A 24617-nucleotide genomic window follows, 5' to 3' on the forward strand; every position below is an offset into this window, starting at 1 on the left:
GAGGAGTCTGGAGGATGGCCCCGCCAGACCCGGTGGGTGAGGGGAGCTCCTACAGGGCTTCACAGAGGGGCGGCTGCGATCGTCTCTGACTTTTATGAAAGGTGCTCCCTGCCTGGGGAGAAACCCGTTTCAAGCCTGCTGGTTACTCGGGAAAGTGGCGGCAGGCCAGGCGCAGGAAAATCTGCGAGAAAGGATTCTGCGGCAGGCCCTGTCCCAGAGTGAAGGTTCGGGTTCAGGTTCAGGGATGATGGTGTTGGGGAACACAGCAGAGAGGCCCCTGACGAGAGATTTACCAGGAGAGGGAAGGGATGCTGAGTGGCACGGGCCGGTCCAGTTGGGGCTCAGTGCTGACTTCTTGCCTTGGCATTAACCACCCCTCCCGCCGCGCAGTACAGGCTGCACACAGGTGGAGGACCCCCAAGTGTAAAGGTTGGGGTAACTGGCACTCCCTAGAGGCCCCGTCCCGGGCGGGGCCTGCAGTTCTTGGCTTTGGAAGGTAGAGTGAGAAGGTATCTCGCTTTCTCCTGTGATAGCATTCTTTGTCTGCAACTTTTCCCCCACCCATTCCTATTATTACACTTTTAGACTAAAGTCTCAGACTTCCCTTCCTTCAGGAAGTCTGCTGGGATTATATGCCAGGCCCAGTGTTTCCTGGTTTTCTTCCCCCAGTCCTGTCATTGCTGACCTCTTACTCACTCCCCCCTCCTACTGGACTGTAACCTCTTTGAGGACAAGGGCACAGTGCGAGGGCTGGGAGTTCACGTGAAATGTAGAATGACATCTGCTGATGGGGTTGAAAGAGGTTCATCTGACCGGCTGTCCGGCCTTGTGGCCAGGCACTGTGGCCCCACAGGAAGTTGGGGATCTCTACAGGTCCCAGTTATCGTCCAGAACACTTTTTTCCAGTCTCCAGTTCCAAGAGAATGGAATCTCTCACATTCTTTTCAGCAGGCAGAGATGTTTGAGTGGCTTTACGGCATTAACAGCCCTGCCTTGCAAACCTGTTGCTGGAGTTTGATTTAACCTGCCCTGTCGCTTGCCAGGCCAGAACCCTTACACCAGGCTGCCTTCCCTGTCGTCTGTGTTCCAACTTGTATCTCATGCACTTTCTCTTACGGGTTCTGAACCACCAGCTGTGAGATCGTGTGATCCCCATTTTGTGGGCAGAGGTAGAGCTCAGTGAGCCAGCTTAAAACCAAAAGAGTTGAAGAAGGAAGGACCACTTTGACATTTGAGCTCCTCGACATGCGGCCCTGGTCTCCTTCCATGTCTGGATGGATGCCTGGACAGTCACCGTAGCCTGTGTCCCTGGCTCCCCGTCTCCTCCTCCTCTGACCCATGAGCCTCCAGCTAGCATTCCCCTCCCGTCTCCTCCAGACTCTTCCCTGGGTGCGGGCCAAGAGCAGCCGTGCTTCTTTGCTAGGGCTGTTCCTTTTCGTTGGATTTGTAAACCTTCTGTCTCTGTCCTCCTGTCCCGTTCTTTCCCAGAAGCCTTTTCAGGTTTACCTGCCCCACCTCCAAGGCCATGCAACCACAATAGATCCCGCGAAGGGAGTCATTTTGTACAACTTTGCTGGATGGCAGTTTTTCCAAACCCCCCCAAGTATCACGTAATCTGGTTAATTCCTTATTTGTTGTACTCATCCTTTCTAGTGGGTTTCCAAACTGAGCCACGTTGGAGATTTACAGGGGGTGCCTGGACACGTGCATGTTGGCCCCGCCCAGATTGGCCCAAGCAAGATTTGCAGGAGACTGGAAGCTTCTTCAGTTTTTTCGTCTGTCTTAATCTCCCAAGGCTCTTAGCCCAGAGCCTTAAATCCAGTGTAAATAGTAAAAAAGAGCAGTAAACACAGCACACATCATAAGGGTATTGTGGACTCAGACTCGAGTCTGCAGCCTGAGTGCAGGCTTCCTCTGGAGACCAGGAGGGAAGTGTTGGGAGACCAGGAGGCTCTCCGCAGCTGACAGGAAGGAGGACAGTCCAGCCCGAGCGAGACTCCGGGCGGTGCCTCACGCAGAGTTTTCAGTGCGGTGGGGTTACTGTGGTAGAACAGAAAAGGAATAAAAGCCCACCCGGGCCAGAACCTGACAGCACGTCGCAGCCAGTTACAGTCAACCCTTGCACAACACGAAACTGCACGGGCTCCCCCCCAGTAAATACAGTACAGTACTGTAAATATTTTCCCTTCCTTACGATTTTTTAAAAAAGGTTAGTTATTTTGAGAGAGAGAGAAAGGGAGTGGGAGAGGGACAGAGAATCCCAAGCAGACCTCACTGTCCGTGTGGAGCCCGACGCAGGGCTCGAACCCACAGACTGTGAGATCACGACCTGAGCTGAAATCAAGAGTCAGATAGATGCTTAACTCACTGAGCCACCCAGGTTGCCCCTTCCTTAGGATTTTCTCGATACCGATTTTTCCCTCTACCTTTGTTGTAAGAACACAGTATATAATACTTGTATGTACAAAATATGTGTTCATCCACTGGAAGGCTTCTGGTCAATAGTAGGCTATATTAATAGTTAAGCTTTTGGGGAGTCCAAAGTTAGAGGTGGATTTTCAACCGTGTGAGTCATCAGTGCCCCTGAGCCCCGTTATTGTTCAAGGATCAACTGTATTTAGATTTCTCCTGCCTCAGAGCTCACAGTTTCCCGGTGTAGGTGCTAGCCAGAATGAGTGACTTTAAAGAACAACAACAAGAAAAAAACAACCCAAAACGCAACAACACCAGGCCAGACAAGCGAGTCAGGAATTTCAGGACCCAAGTAGAGACCAATTGAAGGGCTACTCTTTCCTTTTATTTTCCTCCTGAAACTTTAGGTCACATAACCGATACCCCCTGGTGCTTTGTCTCGGTGTTAGAGCTTGCAGATTTTCTTTTTTCCCTTTTCCCTCATCCGTGCAGGCCTGGCTTTCCCCCATCTGCTGAACTCGAGAGTGTCTGCTTGGGCTGTGGGCCCGTCGGGGCGTTCTGTCTCTCACTACTGTGTAGGGCAGGAGGTGGGGGCCCCCCGATTGCGTTACCTGCCGAGTCAGGGTCGGCTCGCTGCCCAGAGGTTGTGCTAACAGCACACAGGTACAGCGTGAAGAGCTGCCTCATTCCCACAAGATTCCTTTATTGGAGTAAAGTGGGATTTCTGAGGGAGTTCCGTATTTGAGACTTGAGAAAATGGTGGTAATGAGAAATTGTTCCATCAGGGGAAGGGACAAAACAAAAACACCAGGCTTCTAAAGCGGAACTTGACTCCAGTGGTGTTACCTGCAGCATCCCCACACCTGGATCTTTTTCCTGATTTTTATCTTCTTCCTAGTTAGTTGGTATTTCTCTGCCCCAGATCCTGCTGGCCCAGTGGTTCCTTGACGATCCCCAAATCCTGCTGTGATGAGTGCTTCTTTAAGAGCACAGCTGTTGGAAGAGCTCTGCACACTTGTGGGAAAGAGGACTGGGTGATTTTCCAAGGGACTAGGGCTTTGTTGGTCTAGGGGCCGGTCCTGGTTTGGCAGCCGAAGCAGTCCTTAAGGTTTATCCCTGTCTGTCCCTTGTGGTTCCAGCACAGGCTGGGCCCTTCTTACTCAAGATAGGAATCTGGCCTTCCTGTTCTTCTCCCTGTTGGACCAGTTTCTACTGGTTTGTCTAGGCTCCTGGTCCCACCCTTTGCTGCCTTTGGTTTCTGTTCCCCACACCCTTCTTTTATAAGGCCTTATATTTGTTAGTGGTCTCAATCGGAGATTTCTGCTTCACCTTGTTTCAGTAGCTCTCCTGCCCTACCCGTGCCCTACCCAGGGCCCCTAGATCATTGATAGAAAGTCTCCAAGAGAAGGCCTGCCCTTTAAACTGGGAATCACAGAACCATCCCTGGTTCCTTGGGTGACTCCCAGCCCACATGGCAGGAGGCTGTCTATAGGGTTTTTTGTTTTGTTTTATTTTTAAATGTTTATTTTTGAGAGAGAGAGAGAGAAGCGAGCACGCGAGCTGGGGACAGGTCGGAGAAAGGATCCAAAGCTGGCTGTGCCCTGACAGCCGAGAGCCAGACGTGGGGCTCAAACTCATGAACCACAGGATCCGTGAGCCGAGCTGAAGTCAGACGGTCTCTCCCCAGAACCACCTAGGTGTCCTGGCAGGAGGCTCGTTAAAGTTGGTCTCCTAGCTTGGCCCGGCTCTGGCCAGCCCAGGGCCCCTTTGGCCTTTTGGGGGTGTCCGTGGGACCAAGTTTCCTATTGTTGGAGAAGAAGGAATGGATGGCTTAAATTAATTACCTAACAAACTGCTACCTTGAAAAGGGTTTAAAAAGGAAATCCATTTCCTGGCAAGACTAACCCTTCCCCCTTGCCCCCTGCTGTTCCACTAGAGACCTGGCTTGCACCCCCTCTGCTCATGCTCATGCTCTCTTTTTGCCTTTTACTCAGAGGAAACCGTGGAGAAAGGTTCTGGTGACTCCTGCGGTGGTGGGGGGAGAAGAGGTGCTGCGAGTTGTGTCTGTTTTAACGGGGATGGTTTGGAGCACTGTGGAAAAGCCCACGCTTGCGCCTGGAGACACATCCCCATGCTTCACAGACATGCACACCTTAGCCACTGTTGCCCTGGGCACTTGCATTGACAATTCAGAAGCCATCGGCTGCCTTCTTCTCTGGTCTCCTTCCCAATTTAGATGACACCTGCCTGCAAACAAGTCTGGATTAAAACGGAGTTTCTACAGTGATTAAATACTTGGTTAACCTTTCGATTTGGAGGCAGTGCCTGGTTAGCGAAACCCCGCTCTTAAAATTGTCAGTGATCGTGACCCTGTAACCTTGGGCCATCAGGAAAAGTGAGAGTTGGGCCTCTCTTACCCAGGGCAGAGTAATCAATGTGTTCGTCCAGCTACTCAGGAATATAGAACTTGATGGAATGGAGAGAGAATGGGAAATTTTTATTTTGTTGTGTTGGAGGGAGAAAATACGACTGGTAATATTTAAAAACCTTTTTTGTTATTATCTGAATCTTTATTTCTGCTTCCTTCCCTGGGATAATTTTCCCCAGCTGATGAGTGACTTTCCTGGCTTTAAATTCACCTGTCCACATGATCTCAGCCACAGAGGCAATTGAAACCCCTTCTGCTACTTGAGGGAGTGAAAGGGTTTCAGGTGCACAATGTTGCCCACTGTTTAAGAGGTGAGGACTGAGTTACATGACCACCTACAGAGTCTGGCCATTTTATTAAGTCGGCCTCCCAAGCACTACCTACTTGGGTCCAGAACACAACAGATTAAAATTGTGCCTTGCTTTTGTGACCTTGGAGGCAACCAAATCTATCTTTTCATGTCTGGTTTAAAAATCTATAATTTACGTGGGCAGTGATCTCAGTGTTGGCACAAATCTCTTTTATTTGCTGCTGGAAGCTGTGTGGGCCACTCATTAGTACATCAGAGGTCAGATGCATGCCGGGGCAGCAGCTGGGACACTGATGATTTCATATGGCTTTGCATGACCGCTGGCCGCCTGTGGTGCTGTAAATCGGGCTCAGAGTTCTAATTTTTTCAAAACCTCTGGGGGAGTTACTCCAACACTTGCCTCTTGCTAGATAGAACTTAAGAAAAACAATACCTAACGGGAACATTGTGGGAACAATGGTAGTAACCTATTAGAAGTCAATTTTGTGGGGGGCCATTGGAGTGCCTCATTGGGGCTGCACGAGAATTTGTTAGGTCCTCAGCTATGGGCGCCTCACCACCAAGTCTAGGCTGCAAACCCCACCCCAGGGATACTAGGTGGTCAGTGGGAGGGTTCCCCCCCTTTTTTGGGGGGGGGGTGTAACTTACATAAAATGAACATAATTGTACATTGTGAATTTTGACAGTTCTATACCTATGTAACCACCCCTTTCCTCAAGATAATAGAACAACTTTCACCTGCAGCTTAGCTTCTCTTCTGGTTTTTTTGACCTTAGTTTTGCCTTTGTATAAATGAAATTATGCAGTATATTCTTTCTATTTTTTAACACTTTTGATTTTATTAAAGTTTTAGAAACGTACTCGAACATTTCTAAATGCTTCATAAAACATTTCTAATGTCTTAAATGCTTAATAAACATTTTGAAAGCTTAATAAAAGATCACCGAAATTCTCTGTATCACCCTCTTTCCCCCCAAAACGTGGTTTTATCTATAAATTTATTTTAATGTTTATTTTTGAGAGATAAAGTCGGGGGGGTGGGGGAGGCACAGAATCTGAAGCAGGCTCCAGGCTCTGAGCTGTCAGCACAGACCTCGCTGTGAGGCTCAAACTCCGTGAACCACAAGATCATGACCTGAGCTGAAGTCGGGTGCTCAACCGACTGAGCCTCCCAGGCACCCCATCACCCTTTAATACCTAGTTTGTCCCCCCCCCGCTTTTTTTCCTTAAGTGTGTTTTTTTCTTTCAAGTTTTTATTTTAACTCCAGTACTGTGAACATACAGTGTGCAATGTTAGTTTCGGGTGTGCCATTTGGTGATTTAACAATGCCATACAACGCCCTGTGCTCATCACAACAAGTGCATTCCTTAAACGATATGTACATTTTTTCATTTTGATTCTGGCGTGTTCTGAAGTGTCCCTCAGTGCCACGTCACGTAACTTGGATCTGTTGGAGGACCCCCCCAAGCACAGGTGTGTCCCTTGGCAGTGTGAAGATACTCCTTGCCTGCGGGCCCTCGTGAAAGCCTTCGGGAAGTGTGGGAGACTGGGCTGTGGGCAGTGAAGCCTGTGGTCCTGGTGAGCATGGTCAGCCGGGAATGTGCCTCAGGCCGCATGGGTCGGGCAGAGATAACAAGGCTCCAGCCTGCAAGCCGGAGTCCCACCCGGAGACGTGTGTAGTCCAGGAGTGCAGGTTGGGTTCCCCAGGGGCGGACGCTGACGACTGAGTTTATGAGCAGCTCCCTGGGTGACGCGGGGAGGAAGCAGGATGGAGGCAGGCCCAGCAAGGGCATGTCTGTCACTGGCACCTGAGGCAGAGCCTGACTATCTGTGTGGAGTATGAGGGATAGAGCCCGGAGAGGGAAGATACTCCAGGCCACAGAAGTGGGGCGAACAGAAGCACCGCCACATTCTCTCCTCATCCTCACCCCCAGAATTGCCGTGTATGTATGTTTTCTCACACAATGTGATATCACGATTAAACAATTAGGGGTGCCTGGCAGGCTCCGTCAGAAGAGCACGTGACTCTTGACATCGGGGTGGTGGGTTCGAGCCCCACATCAGGGGTAGAGAGCACTTTAAAACAAATGGGGAAAGGAACCTTTATGTGGCTTGGGGGGGTAGCACAGAAAGCTCAGCTGAGCTGCACACGGCTCGTCCTGATCTTCAAACTAATTTCTGTGGTGGCACCAGCATCAGCATTGAGTCTGAAGCTGTTAGAGCCTGATGGCCTTCCTCTGTTTTCAGCGCTCCCTTTCCAGATTTGCCTTGTCCTCGGAGTTTACAAACTTCGGTCTGGAGCTGAGCCGGCTGCTCTGACCCCAGTTTGGGCTGTTCTTGGATACCTGCCCCACCACTAGGCATAGTCTTGACTCATTCTGTTGCTGATTTCACTTGGAAATGGATTTCATTCGCCTCGTTGGCCAGACTGGCACTAAAATGTGTCCAGATCGTGCACCCTAACCCGTGCGATCGGATGTGCCTCAACATTTAAAATTTCCGAGTTTAGAAAGTAAATATTGTACAACAACACAAGATAATGGGCATTCGCATTTCTCCAGCCAAGTGCTTCAACTCATACTAAATGGTCTAGGTTAAAATCATAAATCATTTGCATGCCTGTTTGGGTTTTGCTGACAAATAGCTTATGCAACAACTTTCAGTTTTGAGAGCCTGTTGGATTTTGGAATTGCAGGAAGGGCATCGTGGGTTTGTACGGGACCCCCAGTGTCTGTTTCACTGAGTGCTTGAATGATAACCCCTGAGACTACTGAGTGCCGTTTTTATTCCTAACACCTCTCTCTCCGTACATCGCCCATCGCCCGAGACCCCTCACTGCCCCCCTCTAGAGGTGTCTCCAGCGAGCAGCCCCACTCCCCCCATCCATGCCCTTGTGTTTAGGACAATCTCCTTAGCAGCCGTTACTGAGGATGCAGAATTCTCTGGGCTTTTCAGTCTCAGTGTCCACTGAAGTCTTCCAGCCAAGCAGAAGTGGAATCTTAACTCCCAGTCCCAACACGGACCGTCTCATCTGGTGTTCCCCTGCTGGCTTTTTGTGTACGTTTGGTCTCATCGGGAACAGAAACTGGTACTCGACAGCCTTTCTCTCTTCACTTGACTTAACAGTTAGCAAGTTGGAGAATCCTTACTATCCACACTCGCAAGCACATTTGCCTTCCTGTACATCAAGTGATGTAGCAATTGTACGTATTACCAAATTGAAGAAATTGAGGTATATACAGAACAAGAAAGTGCAACACTGAGTTGCTCGGGATTTTTTTTTTTTTTTTTTTTAATCAGGAAATGGCTTTAAAATTGTATCAGCAGGTACTAATTGAATAAGCCTGTGGTATATCCACAGGCAACCTACCATGCAGGCATTTATAAAATGGGCAGCCTGAGGCAGAACATTCTCCAACTTAATACAGCTTAAGAGAAAAAAAGCTAGCATAACATGCTTCTGTTTGTCTTTTAAAACAATTCACCTATGCACAGAATGTAACGTTTTTGGATGGTTACATAAAGTAGAAACATTGAGAAATGGGGGAGATTTTAAAAAATGATTTGCACTTACATATTTTTTGCAGTAAAATGGCATATCTGTTCCCTAAAATTTCTTCACGCTAGATTTTATTTTTAAGGAATCTCTACACCCAACGTGGGGCTCAAACTCAACCCAAGATCGAGAGTCACATGCTCTATGGACTGAGCCAGCCAGGAGACCCCCCTCCCCCAGTTTTTTGTTTTTTGTTTTTTTTAAATGCTTCATGCCTCTCCTCCTCCCTCCCTCCCTGGCCACCTTAGCTTATCCTCAGCTGGGTTCTGCTGACCGGAGCTGGTAGTGATTGTGCATGAAAATCGGTCCAGATGCCTTTCTTTCCCCTCTTCCAGGGCCCCTGGGGCCCCCAGATCGCAGCACGCGGCCAGGGTGCAGGAGGGACTTCTTCCTCAGGTTTGGATTGTGGATTTTGGAGCACTGGCATTCTGCATAATTTTCCCTGCATCAAGTAAAACTTGGTTCTGATGTTATTTAATAGACTTCGTTTCAGAATAGCTGGACTCTACTCCTTGAACGTGATTTAATGTTTTGCCTTTTTTTAATTGGCATACACACACAGGTAAGGCTTGTGGCCCAGCCATCCTCCCCTTGATTTCTATGCTGGGAAACTTGGAAACCCTCATGGGTGGTTGGTGTGACCTCCTTTTGTCCAGGCCTGAGTTTGTGGGAGGCCAGAGGTCCCCAGTCGTTTTAAGGGATGTGAAAAAAATCTCAGAAAACGTCAGCATACAGCGGTTCTGTATTTCGGTTGGGGCGTTTGATGACATCCTTTCAGTTTCCATTCTTCAGTGATCTGGGTCGTTGTATTTTAAACTGGAATCTCCTTTCAGATGCGTGGTGTAGGAGTCGCATGTGGGGTGTGTGTTTGTGTGTGTTCGTTCGTTCCGTTCCTTCGTTTCTTGCTGGATCACACAGGTGGTATAAAAAGTAGATTCTAGCAGTGCACACCCAGTCTTGTTCATTAATGCAGCACTTTATTTTAGTGCCGGCTAAGGCCGACCTGCCTACTGAGTATTTTTATTTATTTATTTTTTCCTTAACCTCTCTCCTTCCTCTCCCGCTGGGCCCACATTCCTAGGTCTTTGTCTCTGCCTGGTATTTTAGAAATTATGGGAGAGGAAGGCAGTGGGTGGGGCGTTCTGGAAGCTGGGGGCAGGGAAGAGGGTGGTCACTTGCAAGGTCAGAGGTCGAGCCTGCTCCATTCAGCTGGGGCAGCCAGATTGTCGCCATGCGAGGAGGGGGAGGGGTGGGAGGGGCCGAGGAGGGGGAGGGGTGGGAGGGGCCGAGGAGGAGGAGGAGGAGGAGGAGGAGGGGTGGGAGGGGCCGTGTCGTACATCTGCCCGGGAAACCCCTAACAGGCAGCTCCAGGCCCTAGAATTCCTGCCGCCAGAGGACCACTCCTTCTCCCCCTCATGGCCTCTGCCACTCTTCTGGTCCTTTGGATGACGTGGGTTCCAGTTTATTCTTTTAAAACAATCTTCGAGCTGTTTCAGAGAGAATTGCACCCATGTGCACGCTTACCTGTTGACTCCAAAATTGTGGGTTTTCGACCTTCGAAGCTTCTAAATGGAGCATGAAATCCTCCCAGAGTTTTATGCCGAACTTCAGCTAGACAGTTGATAAAAATCGACCAGATTTCCAGTTTTTGGATACCGTTCTTTGAAAAATCAATAGCTCATGAATTATAAGCACCACTGGAGCTAAGCTGTTCTACTGGCCCTTAGCTTTTTTATTATCAACAAGCTGGGTGTCCCCCCAGGGCCAGCCCCACCGCTGTGCTGGTCCTACGGTCCAGGACCGAAATCAGGTGTGTTCTGGGCACAGTCCTGGGGAACCGATGCCAGGCAGGATTGCATCAAGAGGGGCCCAGAGAATGCTTTAAAGCCTACCATTTGCAAGGTATCTCCTATACGCATTATCCAGGCTGTGGATTTAAATTTAATGTTTGTTTATTTTGAGAGAGAGCGAGAGAGAGCGAGAGAGCCATTGAGCACGCCCTCACGTGCGCTCAGGCAAGCAGGGGAGGGAGGGAGGGAGGGAGGGAGAGAGGCAGAGAGGGAGAGAGGGAGAGGGAGAGGGAGAGGGAGAGAGAGAGAGAGAGAGAGAGAGAGAGAGAGAGAGAATCCCAAGCAGGTTCCGCACTGTCAGCACAGAGCCCAGCTTGGGGCTCCATCCCACAAACTGAGATCATGACCTGAGCTGAAATCAAGAGTCGGACGCTTAACGGACTGCAGGCTCTGGGTTTAAAAAACCCGGAAGAACCACCTTGGTTTCTTGCAGTCCCACAGTTGGCACCTGGGGCCTGGCTTCCTTGCTCAGCCCAGAGTTACTTCAAAGGACTTTGGGTTTCTGGTGTTCGGTCCCTGAGGGAGGGTTCCCGGGATTTCAGGGACGGAAGCCGTCTCTGGAGGCACCTCGCCGGACTGCTTGTGTCTCGCAGACGAGGCCAGCCCGCTCAGGTGACTGGATAGACGTCCACGGCCAGATGGTGCCGGGCCCGGGCTAGCAGCCTCAGGTTCTTCCCTACTCACTGCGAGTGAAAGCCGTTCTGTTCACACAGACTGAAGAAAGCCAGGGGACCCTGGTCAGTCCACACAGCTGTCCAGAGAAGGGATGAAGAGGGCATTGCTTACTGTTTGGCAGGGGCACAGAGGACAGAAGGTTCAGAGACATGTCCCAGTCGAATTTCAAAGGAGCCTACAGATGGAAGGTTTTCACACTTCACACGAGCGTAGGAGTGACCCCTTTATTCCCGTGACAAATGGAGGGAGCCAACGGGAAGGCAGGAGGTTAAGTTGTTGAAACGGGGTGGGGGAGGGTGCTTTAGCCCCACGTCATAAAAAGAGACTGTCCAGGAATTTCCTCCAAGTTTATCCGCTTTGGCATCTTTTGGTTAGCATTTAAGGTCAGCTTGAAAGTTTTAGCTTTATCAGATTAGACAGGTGATCATTTCTAAAATGGTGAACCCGCTTTAAAAAGCGATTGGTCTTGGAGGCAAATTACGGTCACCAAATTTCAGTCGCCCTCGGTCGCTGGGAAAGTACTGCACTGGCCCTCGTCTAGTCACACAGCTGATCCCATTTCTCTCCTATAAAATGGGGCCCATGAACTTACCACATCGGAACCATTTCTTAGAAATAGGAAGTGGGTGGCTCAGTCGGTTAAGCGTCTGACCTCGACTCAGGTCGCGATCTCGAGCCCCACAGCGGGCTCTGCTGACAGCTCAGAGCCTGGAGGCTGCTTGAGATTCTGTCTTCCTCTCTCTGCCCCTCCCCCGCTCGTGCGTGTGCGTGCTGGCGGTCTGTCTGTCTGTCTCTCTCTCAAAAATAAATAAACATTAAAGAATTTTTTGGAAAAAAAAAAAAGAAACATAATCTAAGCCTTTCCCCGATTTCTGAGTCCAGCGGTCCCTAGAGAAGCAGCCTAAACCACGCAGGACCACACAGCCCCCTTCTGACTGCCTGCACCCTCAGCAGAGTTGGCCTGTTGCCCTGAGCTTGTCTGGGGACTCCCATCTCCCAGCGGATGTGCTCGGAGCAGCGTCCGGTTAGTTAACAAAACAACCTGAAGAGCAGACGGTCGGCATCCGTACTTTCGCCCGGGCTCCTTTCCGCGAGGGTCTTTCTCCTGGGAACGTCGCGGCCCTCCCTGCCCACCTGTGAGTCAGGTAACGCTCTGCCTGCTCTGGGCCGGGCTTCTGCGCAGAATCGCCTGGCCTCGGGTCTCCCACCCTGGACGCCACAAGACCTCGTAAGGTGCTCGGTGCTCTGGTGAAGAGCCAGCGTCTGGCGGGTCTTCCAGAAGGCTCGAGTTGGCCGCCCTGTTCTGCCCTTGCTTGCTGTGTGGCCCCAAGACACCTCGACCTCTGGTCTTCATCTGGGGATTAAGCGTATTGTGTGCGGAAAAGCAGCCCTCGGACACCGCTTCCCTGCCTGTTGCGTGTCGGCTGGCTTTTCCCCAAGCCCAGGTATGCCGGCGGCGAGTGGAAGCCCTGCTCTCGAAAGCCATCCAGCAGATGTTGACAGAGAGCGGTGCGAAGTGCCCTGCTCCGTGGAAGGGTACAGCTCGACTGGCCCAGTTTCGGTGCCAAGGAGCTTCCGCTCTTGAGAGCTCCTCATTTATCAGCAGGTGAAGGTTGTGCCAAGCCGTGTCTCCCTCCCGGCAGGCTGGGCCCCAGGGAGATACAGAACATCACAAAGCAGTTCTGTCAGCGCAAGCTGCCCCTCGGGGTCAACTCCTTGGAACAACCTGGCAGGAAGAAGAAAGACAAGAAGCTGGCTGACCTTACCACTAGCTTTTGCCTTCGTTCCAGAAGCTTAAGCCCAGAGCTTGCCCGCGTGCCTGGGAGAACCATGCTTTGCACTTTGCGATAATCTCCTTGATGGGGGGGGGGGGGGGCGGACTGTGGCTGCGAGCTGCCCTGTGAGGGTGATTAATACTGGCTCCTAACTGTGCTTCAGACACCCAGAGGGTGGGGTGGCAAGACACATTTTTCTGGTACATTCTTTCATTGGGCCACCAATCTCAGACCAGGGAGATACAGTCTTAGAACTTTTCTGGGCAATTAATCTGAGACCTAGGGAAAATCTCATGCCAGGAGGATTGTTTTGTTTCGTCTTTGCCTTTGGAGTCTCAGTTAAAGTTCTGAATGAAACCGGAGTAGAAAGAGGGAATTGGTTGTTTTCTCCTTGAGGGGGTAAGAAAGGAGGACACGCTGCCCGCGGTTGGCTGCGGGGGTGTGCTTGCTAAGTGCGAAGGGGGTGTCTGGGGTCTGGCATCCACAGAGCACCCCTGAGGCTGCCTGCCTCCCCGCTAGTCCCAAATCTCATTAATGCTTGTCCCCTCTCTGGTCCCCAGGTGCTGCACCTGTACTGTGACACCTGCTCAGTGCCCATCTGTCGTGAGTGCACGATGGGCCGGCACGGCGGCCACAGCTTCATCTACCTCCAGGAGGCGCTGCAGGACTCCAGGGCACTTACCATCCAGCTGCTGGCCGACGCACAGCAGGGCCGCCAGGCCATCCAGGTCAGTCCCCCCCTTTCCCTTGTTCTTTCTTGCACGTGAAACCTGTCCCACTCCCTTTCAGATGGCATGTGTAGGTTACCGGGCAGGCTCCGGTGTGTGGGGGCCTGGGAACAATGACCCACCGAGCTCCTGTGACCTCCATGCAGCAGTAATCCCTTGGGGAGGGGGAGGGTTTGCCAAGAGGGATGTGGCCAAAGTTGACTAGCCAGTCAGGGCTTGTTGCACACACTTAAGCTCCCTCCCCTCCTCTGCCCTCCCCAGCATCTGCCTGTTTCTCATGCAGCCCCCTCCCCAAGTACAAGTGGGCGTTAGCATACCTCAGCTGGGACTGCAGAAAGACTGGGCGCTTAATGCTTTCCAGGCAGATCTCTCCGCTGCTCAGATTTATTTATTTATAGGTGAGACAGAGGTGAGCAACAGAAGTTTAAGATAAGGTTCAGAATCTCAGAGTCTTTCCCAAGCAATAAAAAGTCACTTCCTGGTAACTGAGACCCTTGTTTCTGTTGAGTCCCCATCCCTTTGGGTTTAGGAAGGGACACATGTAACTTTGGGGCATAGAAAAGTTCTCTTACCATTGAGTGATAGCATACCTGAATTGACTTAAAATCTTATTGCCTGGTCCAGACGACAAGGTTTTAAGAAAAAATCATGAGATGTTTTCCTTGTAGGAAAAGCTTGAAAGTCAAGGAAACATTGCTAATCATTGAGCAGAAATTGAATGGAAAGTTCACATTCTTAGAGCATTTGAATAAGTGAATTGTGTAAAAAATAAGACCTTTTTTGGAAGTGGTAAGGAATTGATCATGTGCTGTAAAGAAAGGGCAGAAGGGGGCGCCTGCCTGGCTCGGTCGATTCAGCATCCAACTCTTGATTTCTGCTCAGGTCATGAGCTCGCTGTTTGGGAGTTCGAGCCCCACATTGGGGCTCTGTGCTGACAGTGCAGAGCCTGCTTGGGATTTTCTGTCTCTCTCTCTGCCCCTCCCCTGTTCACATTCATTCATTCATTCATTCATATTCCCTCCCTCTCCCCCCTCCCCCCCCCCCCAAAATAAATAAATAAAGTTAAAATCAGGAAGGGGCAGAAGGATAGTTCTGGGTTTTAATAAGTTTCTCAGCAGCTATCCTGTTCCTATGCATGATACTGAAGTGGTCTTTCTGAAGAGTCAGATTGTCTGTTATTCAAGCCCTGTGATTAGAGGTTTGAGCGTCTGTTTCTGCGGTGACTACTTCTGGCATATTCTAACGCCAGAGCGGGCTGCTTTCTTCTCTACGCCTTCAGAGTGGTTCTTGGTTGCTCTTAAATTCTTGGTTGTCAGCATCCCCTTTAGCACATAGTTGTATTTTATTTCTGTTCCGTTTTGGTGAGCTTGTGTCCCCGAGGATGCAGTGGTTGGTGGCTCCCCTTTTTACGGGAGTGGGGACTTCGTCCGTTGCCTTACCCCGCTGGTGTCTCCTGGACCTGGCTGCTGTCAGCGTCACCTGGGGAGCCCCAAGACCTGCTGCGTTTGGGTCCTGCCCCTCCCCCCGACTGTGACTTCACCTTATTAACCCCTTTCTGTCCTTGGAGATTGAGAACACTCTGGGGTCCTTGAGACACGATTCACAGAATTGCTGGTGCCCTCCACTTTCTGGGATCAGCCACTCTGGAAAGAAAAATGAGTTGTCATGATTCGCTAGAGACGTAAAGAGAGATCTGCGATCTGTGGTTGCAATGATGAAATCTCAAGGAACTGGGAATTTGAGAATTTGACGGAGAGGAGAGAGAAGTAGTCGGACAGAAGATTCTGTCTGCCATGCTTAACTTCTGCAGCGAATACAGTCACTGTGAGCAGACAGTCTGCTGTGAGTAATAAGAAGAACCTAGGGGTGAGATTCAAATATCAGCAGTACTGCTGAGCTCAATGGGGCATTTTGGGGAGGAGCCAAGTGGCAGGAATGAGACGGGAAGCTCGGGTTGTTAATCATCTGCACGGCCACATCCAGGTACACCTGCTGAACATCATCTGCATAGATTGTGAATTGACTGCTTCAGGGTCCTGTGTAACTGGGGGTGGGGGGCGGGGAAGGCACCCTTTTGGGGGTCTTGGTTGCAATTCTTCAGAACCTACTCTCAGCCAGTGATCCAAAGATTGGGGTATGATTGGACAACCATTTGTCTGAATGTTCTTATCAGGTTCTCAGTACATTGACTATTCCTAAAACTATCTCGTGGCCCTCTAATGAAAGTAGAGAGGTTCATACCTGCTAAGAAGTCTCCTGAGTGTTAGAAAACACGGCCCTTCTTTTCCCTCTGAGTTAACTCTGTGATGCCTTTGGGGGAGGGAGGGGGAACTGAGGTAAAGATGGAGAACAAGTTAGTTTTGCTCAAATCATTTGGTGAAGGGTCAGTTTGTTCCCATGTGAGCCTTAGAAACAAACCGTCTCCAAGGTCAGAAGACTGGTAGGGACCCACTCTTCATTGTGAACAAATGTTTTGCAAATGGGTTCCTTCTAGGAGGTCAGGACATCATTGAAACTGATTTAGTGAGAACAAGGAGGAGTTTGCTTTTAACTGAGCCCCTGCTTTTGTATTTAAGGAAGAACACAGTTCTGAAATCTTCAGGTAGAGTTCCTGTCTCAGTGATGAATCTAAAAACCATTTATAAAGTACGCCTGGAAGATGGTGGAAAAATCCATCACTGGCTAGCACAGGGTAGGCTTTGGTTTATTTTCATAAAGACATAATTAAGAATTAAGACTTGTGTGCAAGTATACAAGTGTTTTTTCCTTTGCCGGTCACTAAGCAGCGGAAAGGATGTCGGATACTGAGAGGTTCCCCACAGGGTAAAGAAGCGGCGTTGGAATGCCAGGAAAGAACACTACTTTGGGTGCATGGTGCTCCAGGCACTTGGTTTCTTGCATTGGTCAGTGTTCATGAAATAAATGGCCTCACCACATAATTCATACACTGCCATTTAATAGCGTTTATATTAAAGAATACAGCAGATAGTATGAAGGCTGTTTTTGTTTTGTTTTGTTGTTAAGTGGGGAAGGGGCAGAGAGAAGTAGAGGGAGAATCCCAAGCAGGCTCTGTGCTATCAGCTTGGAGCCCGATGCGGGTCTCAAACTCAGGAATCATGACCTGAACTGAGATCAAGAGTTGGAACATAACCAACTGAGTCACCCAGATGCCCCTGATTTTTGTTATTAATATGAACACTGGAGAAGGAAGGAGGAACATAATTAACATAAAATTTGGGGGGGAGTGGTAAGCTATTTTAAAATACACATCTAACTGGTGCCACACACACACCCTTTTATACATCCCTTAACTCCATTTAAACTAAAATACAGAATGATTCCGGTCACAGGGTAAGAGATTCTCATTTCTTTTGCAAGGACATTTAAATCGCAAGTTTGAGGGGCAACTGAGTGGCTTAGTTAAGTATCTGATTCCTCTCAGGTCATGATCTGACGATTTATGAGTTTGGGTCCATAGGGCTCATGAATGAACATAGGGTTCTCTGCTCTCAGCACAGAGCCTGCTTCAGATCCTCTGTCTCCCTCTCTCTCTGCCCCTCCCCTGCTCGTGTATGCACTCTCCCTCTCCCTCTCCCTCTCAAAAATAAACATTTAAAAAATAAAGAAGGGGGTGACTTGGGCCTAGATCATGATCTCCTGGTTCGTGAGTTCGAGCCCAGCATCAGGCTCTGTGCTAACAGCTCAGAGCCTGGAGCCTCTTCCGATTCTATGTCTCCCTCTGTCTACCCTACCCCACTTGTGCTCTGTCTGTCTCTCAAAAAGAAGTAAGTGTTTAAAATATTTTTTAAAATAAAAAAATAAATTAAGTTGCTAAGTTTGATTTGGACATCGTTGGTCTAAGAAACTGTCCTCAACTTGTTCATTTACCCTTCCTTTGTTCTTTTGTTGTTGTTCATTTACTCATAATATTATTGAATAAATGCATCATTTGGGAGCTTTTAAATACTTCTCGTGTGTACTGGCAAGTCAGGTTCAAGAAGCAGGAGATATTCTGGAAGTAGGCTTTATTTTTGCCAATAACTTAAGGCCTCAAACTGAGTAAGAAGTTGTAAGGAATAGTTGTAAGAGATTTAAATTATGATAGCAGACACCAAAATAAAATCCTAGTAAGGGTTATTACATGGAAACGAAGGGGACAAGTATTAAAAAAAAAAAAAAGAAAACGCAAACTGGAGGTAGATATATTAGAAGTGATACGAGGAGGGTGCGTGAGTGGCTCAGTCGGTAAAGCGTCCGACTCTTGATTTCAGCTCAGGCTGTATCTGTCTCACGGTTCAAGATTGAGCCCTGTGCCCGGCTCTGCACTGATAGCATGGAGCCTGCTTGGGATTTTGTCTACCTCTCTCTGCCCCTTCCCTGCTGGCTGGCATTCATATATATATTTTCTATTTTCTCTCTCTCTCTCTCTCTCTCTCTCTCTCTCTCTCTCTCTCTCTCAAAAATACACTTAAAAGAAGCAATACAAGAAACTTATGCATAATTTTAAAGTTTTTATTTTTTGTAAGTAATCTCTCCACCCAACATGGGGCTTGAACTCACGACCCTGAGATCAAGAGTCACATGCGCTTCTGACTGAGCCAGCCAGGTGCCCCCAAAATGCATGCATGTTAATAGGAGAACAGCAAACTGGCAAATGGGGCAGAGAAATAGTTACTCTGAAAAGATCATAATCAGTAGGCACAACTTGTAGGAAGGAAGAGACAACACAGGTGAAGGAATGAAAGGGCTGCAGACACCTTGCAAAGACACAGTCTGACCGCTTCATATAAAGTACAGAAGTGTATTCAGCCTGAGCAGTAGCCAGTTACAATGACACCGGAGCACTATTTTGGATAAGTGACCGAGTAAGTACACCACACGTGATCTTTGTGAGTGGGAGAGCATGTTTTGAGAAATATCCAGAGCTTTAAATATGGAAGGAACTCCGTCCTCTTAATAGGAATCTCCAAGGCCGTGTCCTACATCCTGAAGGTGCAGCTTGTACCGGTAGGAAAGGTCAACAATAGGAATTAAGGTTTTTCAGCCCCTTAACATTCACAGAGTTTGGGATCACATTATAATACAGTGTTAACTAAAACTAGGAAACCCTGAAATTGGTCCAGGAAAAATTATGCAAAACGAGTAAAGATGCATAAAAAAAAATTATGGGAGGAAGTAGAAATAAGCCAAAATAAGAATAGTGGCGTTTTGCTGATTATGGTGGGACTGAGGCAGTTTTCTTTCCCCCAGTTTTATTGAGGGAAATGGATATTCAATGAACTGTACGTATTTAAAGCATATGAACACATATATATTCAACGTGTATTTCACCCATGGAAACACAACTATGTCAAGGTTAGGAACATGTTTATCACCGTCAAGTGTTTTCTTAAATTCTTGTGATAGTACCTGCTTTCCAGGTCCCAAGCAATTTATTCATCCCCATTCTGTCATCGTTTAGGATTTTGTTTGTTTTAATCCGGGAGGAAATGAATTTAGCCATGAGTAACAGGCCTTCACTCTGCTCCCAAATGTGGTAGCTTAAATATGCAAGGTGTTAATTTCTCCTGTTTCAAAAAGTTATTCTAGAGGTACAGATAGTCATTGGGGAGTCCTTCAGCTTTGCTTCTCCATGCCGAGGTGTTGACATTCATACCTTTGGCTACAAATGGCTGCTGGAACTCACGATATAGCATCTATATTCTGGACAATTGAAAGGAAACAGGCATGCTCCCGCCTTTTGTAGAGATTTCCTAGAAGGCTGCATGGCACTTCTCAATTGATCAAAATCCAGTCTTTTGACTGCTTCATTCGCCAGGGCGTTTTTCCTTCCAGGTGTTTATTTAAATTCCAGTTGCTTAACATACAGTGTAATATTAGTTTCAGGTTTAGGATTTAGTGATTCGTCACTTAACATACAACATCCAGTGCTCATCACAAGTGCCCTTCTTAATACCCATCACCCATTTAATCTAGCCTCCCCACCCACCTTCCCCCCAGCAAACCTCAGTTCTCTATAATTCAGAGTCTGTTTTATGGTTGGCTTCTCTTTCCCCCCCGCCACATGTTCACCTGTTTTGTTCCTTAAATTCCACACATGAGTGAAATCATATAGTATTTGCCTTTCTGTGACTTATTTCACTTAGCATAATAGACTCTAACTCCATCCATGGCAAGATTTCATTCTTCTTTATGGCTGAGTACTATATGTATATGTATATATACTCTATGTGTATGTGTATATATATGTGTGTGTGTGTGTGTGTGTGTATATATATGTATACACACATACATATACACACACACACACACCACATCTTCTTTATTCGTTCATCGGTCAATGGACATTTGGACTCTTTTCATAGCTTGGCTATCATTGATAATGCTGCTACGTATAACAGCAGGGTGCATATATTTCCTTGAATCAGTGTCTCTGTATCCTTTGGGTAAATTCCTAGCAGTGCAATTGGTGGATCACAGGGTAGTTCTATTTTTAATTTTTTTCAGGAACCTCCACACTTTCCAGAGCGGCTGCACCAGTTTGCGTTCCCACCAAACAGTGCAAGAGGGTTTCCCTTTCTCTGCATCCTCGCCAACATCTGTTATTTCCTGTGCTGTTAATTTTAGCCATTTGCAGGGGCGTTTTGATTCAAGTTCGCTAGAGCTTCTGTTACTCTTCATCTGATAGCTAGTATTAGTGAGTAGTAGTGATAAGAGTAAAGTGGGTGTTGTGCACACTGGCTATCGTTGCCCTACCCTTTTCCTGACTTCCTTTATTGGACTTGAGTTGCCTACCTGGTTGAAAGGGTAAACGCTCTTCAGGTTAAACTACAGTGATAAATACCGCGCCATTTAGCACAAAAATTAGAAGGACTGAGCTTGATGACTAAGCGTGACTTTCTTAAATTGCATAAGTGAAGATACATGTAAGTTAATCCAGACTCTCTGGAGTACCTTGCTTCCCTGACTTCTGTTTGTTTGATCACTTTAATAGCCCATGCACCCTGCGGCATTGGAAAGTCTATCCCAAGGAATATCTGCCGCTGTGGAAAGTCTATCCCAAGGAATGCTGAGGATGGCTACTGTTTTATGTGAATTTCTACAAACCAACGCAGAAAGTAGATGAAAGAAACATTTTTTTCTGTTACAGATCTGGAAATGGAAGAACAAAATTTAGTCGTTACGCTTAAGATTCCAGATCTCCTCAGCCATAGGCCTTGTCTTTTCACCAGTAAGAATGAACAGTCCTGGGGCGCCTGGGTGGCTCAGTCGGTTAAGTGTTCGGCTTCAGCGCAGGTCATGATCTCATGGTTATTGAGTTCAAGCCCCACGTTGGGCTCTGTGCTGACAGCTCAGAGCCTGGTGTTGGCTTAGGATTCTGTGTCTCCCTGTCTCTGCCCCTCCCCAGCTTGCACTCTGTCTCTCTCAAAAACAAATAGACATTAAAAAAAATTTTTCAAATGAACCGTCCCTGTTTCCTGAGCTCTACTCTGTTTTAGGCACTGGAACAGGCACTTTCTCCAGTATGAGAGGTTTGGGTGTTTGTTCCATTTGGCAGAGAGAAAATTGTGCTTGAAAGCGACTAAGCAACCCCCCAGAAGTCCCACTGGCAATGAGTGGGGGGATTGCAGTTTGAGTCCAAAACTGATGGTCACCTCTCATTGGGGAGGCAGCTGTGCCCCCGCCTTCCCTTCTTGTGCGTGTGCACACAGTGTACACAAATGTGAGGGACTCGAGTGCACCGTGACCTAATTGACATTTTTCCCAGGCGGTCTTCATGAGGATCCTTGGTTGCAGTTGAATGAAAGGAGAGGAATAGTCTCAGGGGACCGGGTAGAACACGGATGGATCGGGCTTCGGGTGTCCAGGGACTCAGACCTTGGTGCCAGCACTCGGTCTCTTAGCTCTGCCTCTCTCCATGGTGGCCTCGTTCTTGCTGTTGAACGTGGTGGCCATACACGGAGAGGCCTTCCACTCTTGCAGTATTGCAGCAAGCTATCCTCAGGGGAAGAGTTTTCCTTTTCCTCTCTTCTCCCTGTTGGGGAGAGGTTGGAACCTCCATTTGTAAAATTGCAGGGAAGGGCCCTTGATCGACCTGGCATCCTTCATTCCTCCTTGGGCACTGCACCTGGAGGCACTATGATTGGAAACTTCCTTTGGACTAAATGAATGAGCACGAACACATCCCATAAGTAAAGGATACTACAGCCAAATCTGCAGTCAGATTTAAGTTCTTACCAGCCTTACCTTTGCATGAGTATCCATGACCGTTCACAATATATCTGAACTCCGTACAACTTGGGACTTGTGCGTTTTCATTTCCTTCTTACCAACTTTTGTTTATAAAAGACTTTTAAGAGCTCCATTCCCTTTCTTCAAACAGGCACATTTATCCATTATTAAATTACAAGTGTTGGATGTACAGTTGACTGAACCACGGTTCCTGAGACTCTGAGTGACTCTGAGAGACTCACTACTTGTTTTTATTTAGCTTGAGACACTTAGTTCCAGAAAAAAAAAAACACCCAGAAGCAAATCCTTCAATTAATTCTATTTAATCCTGTATAGAGAATTAACTCTGACAAAGGGTCTAGAGTTATCTACAACGAAGGAAGCATGAAAGATGGTCTGTAGTGTACCTCATCGATGTTTTAAGACTGATCACTCGATTTTTATGGCTTTTTAAAACCTTTTATTACTTCAACTTTGACTCTTCCTGGAAGTAAAACTTTTTGGTCACTTATGTAATTAGAGGATTTCATAAGGTGCACTGATTCCCCTGGGTTGGGAGAGATGTCTATAATCAGGATCAAGACACAAGTTGCTCTCAAAGGGAGCCTTGATTTTTCAATTAATGTATTTATCGCACTTAAGATGCCATTGGTTGTAATATGCACATTTATTTTAGATGTACCTCACAAAGGGAAAGCCCCACTGACAGTTTTAAGATGAGTCTTAGTTGTTTTTTTTTTAACTTTAATTTTTTTTTTTAACGTTTATTTATTTTTGAGACAGAGACAGAGCATGAACGGGGGAGGGGCAGAGAGAGAGGGAGACACAGAATCGGAAGCAGGCTCCAGGCTCTGAGCCATCAGCCCAGAGCCCGACGCGGGGCTCGAACTCATGGACCGCGAGATCGTGACCTGAGCTGAAGTCGGACACTTAACCGACTGAGCCACCCAGGCACCCCAGGATGAGTCTTAGTTTCAAAGTATTAAATGTGATAAAATTACATTTTAGAGTGAAGTACAGTATCTCCCATGTCCAGTTTTGTGCTCTGTGAGTTTGCAGGTGACATTGGCATTCTCTGGTATTCTTCTGCCTGTTGGGACACTAATGATACCAGTCACCTGGCCACCCCTGTTTCCCCTAACAGATATCATTAATCGCTTTCTGTACTCTTCCCTCGGAAACCCAGTTGGCCTCCACACTGACTGACCAGCACTCGGCTGGCACACTGATTTGCCTACCCAGATGGAGACCCTCAGCTTTCAGATGTTAGACTGGACCTGCCAGCTCTAAATGACAACATTGGGGTGCCTGCATGGCTCAGTCAGTTACACATCTGGCTCAGGTCCCATGAGATCAAGCCTGGTTGGGATTGTCTCTCTCCCTCTCTGCCCCTCCTTCGCTCACACATGGTTCTGAACACTCATTCATTCTCTCTCTCTCTCTCTCTCTCTCTCTCTGTCTCTGTCTCTGTCTCTGTCTCTGTCTCTCAAAATAAAGGTTTAAGAGATAACGAGGGGCGCCTGGGCAGCTCTGTCAGTTGAGCATCCAACTTTGGCTCAGGTCGTTACTTCATCGTTCATTGGTTCGAGCCCTGCGTTAGGCTCTGTGCTGACAGCTCAGTGCTTGAAGCCTACTTTGGATTCTGTGTCTCCTTCTCTGCCTCTCTCTCTCTCTCTCTCTGTCTCTCTGTCTCTCTGTCTCTCTCTCAAAAACGAATACACATTTGAAAAAATTAAAAAGGATAACATTTTTCTCGGGTGCCTGGGTGGCTCGGCTGGTTGAGCATGCAACTTCAGGTCAGGTCATGATCTCATGGTTGGTGAGTTTGAGCCCCACGTCAGGCTCTCTGCTGTCTGCTCAGAGCCTGCTTCAGATCCTCTGTCTCCCTCTCTCTGCCCCTCCCCTGCTTGTGCACGCGCTGTTCTCTTTCTTTCAAAAATAAATCGAAAAAAAAAAAAATAATAATAACATTCTTCTCTAGCTCATGCTTGTTGGGTAATTTTTGTTTTCCCTTCTTTAATGTAAATTGAATGTTTCTGCTTTTGAAATTTACCTAGCCCTTTTACCCACTGTCATTTCCCCCCTCCCACCTGCTCCTTGTTTCCTCCAAATGCCCTGTTTAGATAATGGAAACTAGTTCAGCAGGTCCTGGTCTGCACATCTTGGAATGCGGTGCTTGACCGGACTTTATATGATTAGGAAAAGGACGCTATATTTTGTCTCTGCACGTAGGACTTTTATGACTCTCAACCCAGGGAATGAGCCTATCCTTGCGCACTTGGGGATCGCTCAAGTTACAGTAAGAGCTTTGTACCCCTTCTACCTGATTGAAAAATAGAAGAAGCCGTCCTCGTCATAGAAGGGAAATCGAGACCCGAGGGCCTGCTAGGGACCTGGCAGGGAGCAGGCCTGGCTAGGAGACAGTAGGGAGAGAGGCAAATAGACACTCGTAGCCAAAGAGGGTGGTCCTTGCTCTGTCCTGCAGGAGGTTCTTGTCCTGCGGGAACGTAAGCCCGTTACTTCCATTTCCTGTGGTTTTTATGGAGAATCAGTCGGTATATGATACGGCGTTGGTATAAATAGCAGCTTGCCGCCTCTGCTTTCCGTTGAGGAAGCTAAGAAATCTATGGGCAAAGGCTTGGTTGCCTCG

The 24617-nt window shown here is 48.0% G+C and overlaps 1 protein-coding gene across 1 annotated transcript in view; it reads left to right on the plus strand.

The window, feature by feature from the left end:
• TRIM71 (tripartite motif containing 71) overlaps positions 1-24617 on the plus strand; it is a 66496-nt gene that overhangs the window by 29346 nt on the left and 12533 nt on the right. The window contains exon 2 of the mRNA XM_042956503.1: positions 13568-13735. Coding sequence (XP_042812437.1) covers positions 13568-13735 — 168 coding nt within the window. The remainder of the gene's footprint in view (positions 1-13567; positions 13736-24617) is intronic.

The sequence above is a fragment of the Panthera tigris genome, chromosome C2 (assembly GCF_018350195.1).
Source record: "Panthera tigris isolate Pti1 chromosome C2, P.tigris_Pti1_mat1.1, whole genome shotgun sequence".
Classification (NCBI taxonomy): domain Eukaryota; kingdom Metazoa; phylum Chordata; class Mammalia; order Carnivora; family Felidae; genus Panthera; species Panthera tigris.